Source organism: Lactuca virosa, chromosome 1 (genome assembly GCF_052849685.1).
Source record: "Lactuca virosa cultivar CGN04683 chromosome 1, Lactuca_virosa_CGN04683_v6, whole genome shotgun sequence".
NCBI lineage: Eukaryota > Viridiplantae > Streptophyta > Magnoliopsida > Asterales > Asteraceae > Lactuca > Lactuca virosa.
The window spans coordinates 184,930,304-184,940,327 of NC_136426.1; the positions used below are offsets into that span (position 1 = coordinate 184,930,304).

General features: G+C 34.5%; 2 protein-coding genes across 2 annotated transcripts; both read left to right on the forward strand.

The window, feature by feature from the left end:
• Positions 1–2,450: 2,450 nt before the first annotated feature.
• LOC145162919 (double-stranded DNA-binding family protein) lies at positions 2,451–5,917 on the forward strand. The gene is made up of 7 exons (XM_079081898.1): positions 2,451–2,613; positions 3,208–3,276; positions 3,369–3,418; positions 3,891–3,955; positions 4,887–4,978; positions 5,451–5,522; positions 5,649–5,917. Exons 1-7 carry the CDS (start codon positions 2,611–2,613, stop codon positions 5,685–5,687), a joined length of 390 nt encoding a protein of 129 aa, XP_078938024.1. The 5' UTR covers positions 2,451–2,610; the 3' UTR covers positions 5,688–5,917.
• A 1,442-nt stretch (positions 5,918–7,359) lies between these two features.
• LOC145125296 (uncharacterized) lies at positions 7,360–8,112 on the forward strand. The gene has a single exon (XM_079060773.1). The coding sequence runs from the start codon at positions 7,360–7,362 to the stop codon at positions 8,110–8,112; it is 753 nt and encodes a 250-aa protein (XP_078916899.1).
• Positions 8,113–10,024: the final 1,912 nt, after the last annotated feature.

Genomic DNA, 10,024 nt, shown 5'->3' on the forward strand with positions numbered 1-10,024 from the left:
AATGAGTTTTATGTTGCAATATGTTTATTATAACTTTAGAGGGTAATTTTTCTTGACTTGTTTAGTGTAATATATCTTAGATCATGTTTGTTTCCCTTCTTGTGCCATAGATCTCGAGATTTCTTTTCTTTTTGTTACATATTTACCACATAAACACATAAAATCACACATACATACATGAAATCACACATAACATACACATACACATAGATATACACATTTTACTTGTATTCTCCCCCATAAAACTTGTGAAAACCGAAAATAGAGGGGTATGAACTCACCTTTGCTTGTTGTTTTCGATTTGAAGAAGAAAGGGAAGAGTTTGATGCTATTTTTCGGCCCTAGCTAGCTTTCTTGGGTTGATTTCAAACTTAAGAAGCTTCTAAGGAGTAGATCACGAAAAATGTGTGAGTTAGGAAGAAGTTCTGATGAAATAAAAGACTAGGTTATGGATCTAAACAATAACTTACCAATGATGATGATTATTGCGGAATAACCTCCTTGAAAAGCTCTAAATCTCGAAAATTTGGAAGGAGAAGTAAAGAAGTTGTTGTGAGTTCTTGAGAGGAGTTTATGTGAAATGTGTTTGTGTGTTGTTCCTTTGGCCGAGAGATAAGAAGAAGAGAAAGAGAAGAGAGAGAGGTGAAAGGATGGATTGCATGGAGATTTGTGATGGTGCATGGAAGTCCATTATGTAATAAGGAGGTGGCTAACCCTCCTTATTTCATCAATTTCTATTTTTATTTTTGTTTTCCTCTTGGGCCGAGAAAGAGAGAAGAGAAAAGAGGATTTGGGCCTTTTGTGCTTAAGTCTCCTAATGTGAAGCCCAAGCTAAAGGTTTTCGGCCCAATGGGGCCTTAAGGGGTTTTACGGCCCAATTTGTATAAGAGAATGAGTTTTATGGTCCTTTAGGGCTAATTAGATTTGTTATGGCCCAATAAGGCCCATTAAAGATAAACTTGTCCATTTTAGGTTTATGGGGCCCAAAATGTTAAGTTTCATGCTAATGGGTCCAATTAGAGCCCATATAAGGGTTCTAAGCTCAAAATAGTCAAATTGGAAGCTTATTGGTCCATTAGGCCCAATAAGAAAATCCTAGTCCAAAATGGACTTGAACCGGGATTTTTAGGGTTTCCAACCTTTTGTTGACTATTTGAATGTTTGTATATGGTATTTGAAGGAATTTTGTTGTCATTGAATAAACACCGTACATGTTTTCAAGTTCTAGCTACAATGTCATTCTTTGTTAAGTGTTTACAATGTATCAGAATTCCTAGTTGTGACAGGTTCATTCAAATCCAACTTTTTTACTAGATGACCCAACTGATTTCCTTTTTATTCTAACCCTATTCATTTCAGGAGAATGATCCCCTTCGACTTCCTCAATACGAACCTTTAATGGGGAATTAAAGTAAGGGACTACTATAGTCTTCCCATGCTCAATGTACAGATTAATTTCCTTATGATTAGGTACATACCTTGCCAGCTGAATGACTTCCTGATCGTTGCCAAGGGGTAACAATCCACTATCCACGTCTGTCTCTGGGATCATGAAATGGTAAAACATTATACCTCCATCATTGTACCCTAAAACTATCGTCATATCATCTAACTCGTGGACTGAAAACACATACATTTCCACAAAATCAAAGTGATCCACATGCCCATCCATGTACGACCTTCCAGATACTATATTTGTGAACGAACCCCATGATTTATCTTGAATATGCAAAAGCTTGAAATAGAACCCGAGGTGAAAATTCAAGAAAAAGATGTTACAGATGGAGGAAAGCAAAATTACATGTGTACACCATTTCGTCAACCCTACCATTACAAGGTTTGTGCTTACCATATTATTTACGTAGGTCAGGTGGTTGGGTGTAGCGTGGACATAACGACCATAATATGAGCACCATTTTCCTCGACACACCCTTGAATCATTTGAACTAAGTTGCCTTATGACGATAAGAACTGACGATTGAAGAAGAGGGGATGATCAAAGGTTTTCTTGGGGAAAGAGATAGAGGGTGAAAGTCAATGTCCGAAACTCAACCCTGCTACCTTAATGGTTAAAGCTATTAAGTTAGCTGTTTAGAAAAAGTCCTTTAGGGTAAATTGACATAAATACCCTCATATGCAAGTCACATGGGGGCAGGTTAACGCTGGAACGGACGGACATCCAACTCGGGGACTATTTGCATGCAACTTAACGTTCGTAAGTACCATTTGAGGGAAAAAACCATCGTAGGGATTACTTTAGGGAAAAAGTTAAAACCAAGTTGGACCAAACTCACAACAAAATGAAAACTTTAAACCTATGGTGCTATGCTAAACTTGTTTGAACCAAAATGACAATTTTTAGCTGACCAGGGACCATTCGTGCAATTTTGTCAAATAAAAATATAAAAACTATTATTTCCACAAGTACAAAATATATATAATGCGATTTTAACTTTTAAGCCTTTTACATCCCCAACCAAACGCGTTCTCTAAACGCCATCTCCATCTCCATCTCCATCGTCTCTTCCACCCCCACTTCACTGTTTGCCGATTCACCCAGAAATTCAAAGCAACAAAGCTCCGGCACCGACTTCGATTCTGCAGAAACCGATGGTAATTTCTCTACTCTTCCTATTCCTCCGGGAAGATGTGTATGTGTCTATCTACTGACGGTGATTAAAAATTAACAACAAGCTACGATGGGTTAAAATTAGTATCGCCTTTAGGAATATACGCATGCGAATTGAAGTCCTTTTTATGTTCTTGAAGGATTTATGATCTATCTGCTCATACTTCCATGATTTTAGGCATTATCTTTACGCTTGATTGTGTTCTTACAACTTACTTCTCGATATGAATTATTCTGAGTTATTGCGGAGAAAAAGTGTAACCTAATTGATTCCGGATTTGTGTTTTAGTTTGATTTGTTTTAGTTTGATTTGATATCTTGACTCTTGTTTAATTCTTGTTGGAGAGCTAGACTAGTGTATACTATGAAATAGATGAATGTCTAAACCTGAGGTTGTATGTATACACCTAAAGTTAAAGATTTCTATGTCTCATAACATATCTTTGTAAGGTAAATACCATGATCTTAGGTTTTGTTTCTTTTTGCAGCATTAATGACTCTTAAGTTGCTCTTTTTGGATTAAGTTAAAAAGAAACAACAGCTTAAACAACAATTATTGGTTGTATAATGTATTTCAGGCTGATCCAGAACTAGAAGCCATCAGACAAAGAAGAATGCAGGAGCTAATGGCTCAACATGGTGGTGGTGTAAGTGAATTTTTTTTGTTAATTGTCATATTTAGTTTTAAATTTCTTTTATAAAATTGTATTTAATTTGGAACTTGCATATATAAAAACAGGGAAGTCAGCAAAACCCTGATCAACAAAAAGCTCAAGATGAAGCAAAAAGGTTGTATTTCTTGTATTATTAACATCAATTGGTTCATATTCTTAGTCCCTTGAGATAAATTATTTATAAAAAGAAATTAATGGCAAATTTGTGGAAATGGAAGGGGAAAGATAAATGAGGGCAAATCTTTAAAAACATAGGACTTAATGGGAATTGGGAAGGAAATAAGTTTGCCATGATTACCCTTATGTTTGTTACCCTTTTGTAGGCATTAAAGTGTCATTATTCTACTTATAGTTTCTATTTTTTTGTGTTTTCATTATGGACATAGCTGTTAATGTGAAATGAAAGATGTTTTTTTTGAATGAAATTTTGTTAATGAGGTTGTATATGAAGTGTTAGAGAGTTTTTGTTTTGAATAAATGGAAGTTTTTTGAAAGATAGCTTTACAGTTAATAGAATTTGTGGAAGTGATTATTATTATTATTAATATTATTTTTGCTGATTTAAACTACTTAAACATCTTATACAGCGAGGCAGATGAACGGAGGCAGATGATGCTTAGTCAGATATTGTCATCTGAAGCACGTGAAAGACGTAAGTACCCTTGCATATGCTCTTCTTTATATATATATATATATATATATAAATATATATATATATATATATATATATATATATATATATATATGCAACAATGTTTCATTCTTTTACTGACTTATGCAATATGTAACTCGGTTTTTTTCCCATTAATTGCTGACTAGATAAATAATGCTTAAAATATTTATTAAATGATATGTTTAAACTTTTAAAAGAAATACCCTTATATATCCATTAAGTAAATTGATAAGTTATATTTTTGTTTTCTATTAAGGCTATGTTTGGTGTACTAGTTGAAAAGCTAGCTGATAGCTGAAAAGCTAGCTGGTAAAAAATGACGTTTGGTAAAAGTAGCTGAAAAGCTAGCTGAATGTTATGAAATGACAGAAAAGGGCATTTAAAATAATATGTTTTTTATAATTAATTAAGGGGTATATTTGGAAAATTTAAAAAAGCTCCTAGTCTAAGACTATATTTGGCGTACTAGCTGAAAACTAGCTGTTAGCCGAAAGGTTAGCTGATAGCTGAAGAGCTAGCTGTGATATGAAAATCTAGCTATTAGCTGAAAAGCTAGTTGATAAAATTTGATGTTTGGTAAAACTAGCTCATAAAGATATAAAATGACATAAAAGGGAATTTAAAATAATATATTTTCTATAATTATTTAAGGGGTATATTTGGAAAATTTAAAAAAAGTTCCTGAAAAGCTAAGTCTAACTAGCTTTTTAAAACACTAGCTTATAAGCTATTTTTTGGTTTGCCAAACATGACAACTAAAAAAAGCTCGAAAAATAAGTTAGCTTATCTGTTCGCTGTGATGCGCCAAACATACTGAATGGGTAATGATGCTTATAGTTATAGGCTTATAGCCTACAGTTGCCTGTATAGCATTAGTGAATGAGACTAAATGACCATTTTACCCCTACAGTTGCCCGTATAGCATTAGTGAAACCCGAGAAGGCTCGAGGAGTAGAAGATGTTATACTAAGGGCTGCCCAAATGGGTCAAATTGCTGAGAAGGTACCTAAATAGCAACCAACTTTCATACTTGTATTTTGTTTTTATTTTTTTCTAAATTGGAAAATCAGTTTTTAATTTAAACCTCAACTTTATTTCTTTTTCCTGAAAAAAAGACCTTCCATTTTTTTTATTTTTTTTCAATTTGGCCCTTTTAGTTATTTTTTTTCCGAAAAAACTTGTAAACGTGAGGGTTTTTTCGGAAACAGTTAGAAGGTTGAGGGTTTTTTTTTTGGAAAAACGAAGAAATACAAGGTCTTTTTCAGGAAAAAAATAAACTTGAGGTTTAATTTGGAAAAAAAACACAATTTATAAGGTCATTTTTAAGATTAACCCAAATATAACTATTTTAACTCTAAATAATCATTTTTTTTTTCTTCATGTAATGAAATGGTTGATTGTTAGTTAAAAAAGTTTATAAACTTAATTTATGTATTAATTTGTTTATATCTACATGTTGTGATATAAATATAAGGTTTCTGAAGAAAGGCTGATTTCATTGTTGGAACAAATCAACACCCAAACTACCAAACAGACCAAAGTTACAGTAAGTCTAATTTTATTAATCTTATGAAAAAGACGAGAATACCCTTGTGAATATCATCACAAAAAGTTGAGTCTGATTAATGGAACAAGTAATTGACTTTGTTTTGCATTTGTTGTTCTTGCTTAGATACAAAGGCGTAGGAGTGTGCTTGATGATGATGATTAGTTATCATCCATTCGAATTTGGTGGCATGTTTTGGTGGTTGATATTGACTAAATTACCCTTTTGTTGAAAAAAATCATGTAATTCTCCTTATTCCTCTTCTTTTCAGAGCATATGATATGTGTGTACTAAATATGACCTAAGTTGGGTACGTTTGAGAATTCTTCATCAACCACTTATTATTATTTGTTAACCATTTATTAATCTATTGTATTATTGGAATTACTTTCTTACCCCTTCCATCTTAAAGGGTTAATAGGAGAAAGTTTTATTAAACATTTCAAATAGATGGGGATACATCATACATATTTAATTGTTAGAAAAAATTTACAAAAAAAGTGTGTTTGAGAATTTTTTTGAAGATAATTTTTCTTTTTATTGATTTGACATGATAAATAAGCTTTGAAAGTGGTTAACTATTGGGAATGATCTAAAGCATGTTTATACATGTGTGGGTATGACGATGTGGATGATGGCATGACATAACATAATATTTCATTGGAAGTACTGCATTTTATAAAGGCTAGAACCTACCAAAAAAAGATTAGATGATCGGTTTTTTTTATCCAAGTACTCCAACTAATTGTATTCGTATTCGTATGACTGTTATTACTAAACCAATCATAAGAAAAAGAAACAATAGAATCAAATAGCATGTTCTTCTTAGGGCTATTATCTCCGAAAAGCAGCTTGTTTTGATAGGTTAGAAAATCCAAATTAACCTCTAAATCTGCACTGGAAGCTCTCAATGAAGATAAAGATGATCAACGGCTTCTGTAATATAATCACAGGAGGGACATAAAAGCGAATAAACGACCTCTAGATATATCCTTTTGCCAAACACAATTCCAGCTGCGTTCATTCCAATAATCACAAACCCGATTTTGTTGATTTTTGGCTCACAGATATAACCTAGGGAACCGAGTCATAAAAGTCATTACCACACCATTTCCTACTTTAGTCCTAATCGCTGAGATAGAAATATGATCTCGAGAATGAAGATCAAGTACCACCTTCACTCTGTTCGACCACACCCCTCTACAAAAAATGTGAGAATGAGCTATATCGAACCTGCCAGCCTCCCCATAAAAGCTCTAATTAAACGTACCCAAAGAGATCGAGGACTAGTTAAGAAACGTCATTTCCACTTGTATAAAAGAGCTTGATTAAAAGAACACAAACTTCCCATTGACAAGCCGCCTAAATTCTTATCACATAACATAAAATAAGATCCCAATGTAGTTTCCTTTCATACTCTTACAATCCCCCAAAAAAATACCGAGATCTGCAAGACTCTAGACTCCTATTAACAGCTACCTCCATAGAAAATAAAGACAAATAATAAATGCCTAAGCTCCATAAAAATGATCTAACATAAGGTCTTGTGGTATACATACCACGAATCGATTCGTGGTCTAGTTGGCCACGAGAAAAGTTCGTGCACACCACCCCGACATTCCGTGGTTGGGCGTGGTCGTGGTCTTCCGTGTTCCCGACGACGAATGTAAACGGACTCGAGGATTGGCTATTGATTTGTTGACCGTTGAACGGTCATTTGGCCATTTTTTTTCAAAATCAATTCTATACACAAATAAATAAACCTTCTATTTTCACCAAAACACACCTTCATTCTCTCACAACACATTCATTCTCTAAAACCACAAAACACATACACATGGATTCCACAAAACACATGGAATTCTTAAAAACTTTTGACTCAGATGACGACGTAGAATTCATCGAGACATTCTTCAACGTTGCGCAACACATTCACGACGAAGAAAGTTCAAATGTTGCTCGTACAAGGGCGGTCATCAATCGTGATCGCCAAGCCGCACACGACTTATTGGTACGTGATTACTTTGCCGATAATTGTCTTTATAATGACGACTCGTTCGAACGTCGTTTCCGTCTGAATAAGACTATATTTTTACGTATTAGTAATGCTTTAGAATCTCGTTATGATTTTTTCAAACAAAAACCCGACGCTAGAGGAAGAATGAGTTTTAGTAGTATACAAAAATGTGCGGCTGCTCTTAGGTATTTGGGATACGGTATAGCATTTGATGCATTTGACGAATACTTGAAAATATCCGAGAGGACCGCAGTTGAATGTGTAGATTGGTTTTCTGCATGTGTGTATGAGGTTTTTCACGAAGAATATTTGCGCAAACCTACTCAACGTGATATTGAGATATTATATTCGGCTCATGAAGAGAGACATGAATTTCCGGGTATGCTTGACAGTCTAGATTGTACGCATGTGGCTTGGGAAAAATGTCCAAATGCATGGCGTGGTCAGTTCACTCGAGAAGATATAGGTGAACCAACTATCATCCTAGAAGCTGTTGCATCTCAAGATTTGTGGATATGGCATGCCTTTTTTGGAGTAGCGGGGTCTAACAACGACTTTAATGTTCTTGGCTAGTCTCCACTTTTCAACGATATTTGAACCGGCAAAGCACCTGATATGACGTTCACGGTGATCGGGCACGCGTACAAATACGGTTACTACCTTGGTGATAGGATATACCCGGATTATTCTACATTGATGAAGGCATACTCGGTTCCTCGAAGTGAAAAGACAAAGTTCTTTACAAAAAAACAGGAATCGGCGAGAAAGGATATTGAGAGGGCATTTGGAGTCCTTAAGCAGACATGACATGTAGTGAAATATGCTACACGACTCTAGGATAAAGAAAGAATTAAACGAATGGTCCTAGCATGTATTATAATGCATAATATAATTATTGAAGATGAAGGTCGAGCGATTTGCACGTATGATCCGAACGATGTTGTCGTTCCAATTGAGGAGTTCGTACCCGGAACGAATGCGTTTTTAGAACGAGTTGTTGACATTCATAATAGTGAAACGTGTTTCAATCTTCGAGAAGATGTCGCGGAACATTTGTACCAACGTAACATGAACGAATATTAGTTTTTTTATATGTATGTTTGTTTGTTTATTTAATTAATGTAACGTTTTTTTTTCTAGATTAATTAAGTAATGTAGTTTGAAGTTGTAATTTCATTTTTATAATTAATGAAAAACTAGTTTAAAAAAATGAATGTTTTTTAATAATAAAAAATGTAATTTTATTGTATTTTTGAATTAAAAAAAATAAAAATAATGATGTGGAGTGGTGTGTTAGTGGTAGGTATCTCATGTTAGTGGTGGGAGAATGTGGTGCTGATGTGGTACCCACCACATATGTGGTATGTGGTGGGTATAACGGATGGCCTAAGTGACCCCCCTCCCCACCCAATAGATATCATTTTTATTTTCTAATTGGAAAGTTTTCTACTAAAGTTTTCTTTTTTCTAAAAGCACATCCTAAGCTCTAGTGTTGTTTTTTTTTCACCAACGGTAATCCTAAGTAAACAAATGGAATAGAATCAGCAACACAAACTATTTTATTCACCATCTCCTGAATTTCTCAAAAGCTAAGTAAAACAGCCTAAGCAACCGAATCAACATTTGGATATTAGTTGTATCCCATTCTCCCATGAAAATAGCATCATATGCATGCATAAAACAGATGAGACATACGAATATGATGTTCAACGATTAGAATAAAGAGTTCTGAATAGCCATGTGCAAGCCCTCCATGACTATAATAAACAAAAATATGATAACAGGTCTCCCTATCTAAGCCCCCGATACATCTAAAACTCTGAGTCAGATTTCCATTCAACAAAATCGAAGAACGAGCAGTTGTAAGATGTCCCCAGATCCATTTCTTCCAATTGTCTCTAAAGCCCATGAAATCCAACACATAATGTAACTACTCTCACGATAAGGAATCACATGCCATTTTCAAAATCATCTTTGAAGATCAATAATTTAGACTTCTTCATCTTCATCCACCTTACCATTTCATTAATCATCAATGACCCATCTAAAATTTGCCTCCTTTATCAAATCCCAATTGCACAGGGCTTATAATTGAATCAACCACCGTAGACAGTCTATTATTCAATAATTTTGCAATTATTCTATATTACAACTATTAGTGTATCCCATATCGATGCAACCCAGTAATATAAGTGGCTATATATGTTGGAGTCTCCTTTCTCTCCGCAAGGGCTCTTTTGGAGAGACAATCTTGGGCTCCACATGTATTTACATGGTATCAGAGTCGGCGTCCCGCACCCCCGTGGCTGAGCATATCCCTGTCTATCCCCATTAATCCTCCGACTCTAAAGGGGAGTGTTAGTGTATCCTATATCGGTGCGACACAGTAATATAAGTTGCTATATATATGTAACGCCCAAAATTTCAGCCTAAAATTTTCAATTAAACCTTTAAGTGTTTATTCAAATCACAACTACAATATCTT

Bases quoted from the DNA above. Each gene is read 5' to 3' on its own strand.
- LOC145162919 (XM_079081898.1), top strand. The intron at 4,979-5,450 runs GTACCTAAATAG...TATAAATATAAG, and splicing joins TGGGTCAAATTGCTGAGAAG to GTTTCTGAAGAAAGGCTGAT. The intron at 5,523-5,648 runs GTAAGTCTAATT...GTTCTTGCTTAG, and splicing joins CCAAACAGACCAAAGTTACA to ATACAAAGGCGTAGGAGTGT.
- LOC145125296 (XM_079060773.1), top strand. From the start codon at position 7,360: ATGGATTCCACAAAACACATGGAATTCTTAAAAACTTTTGACTCAGAT.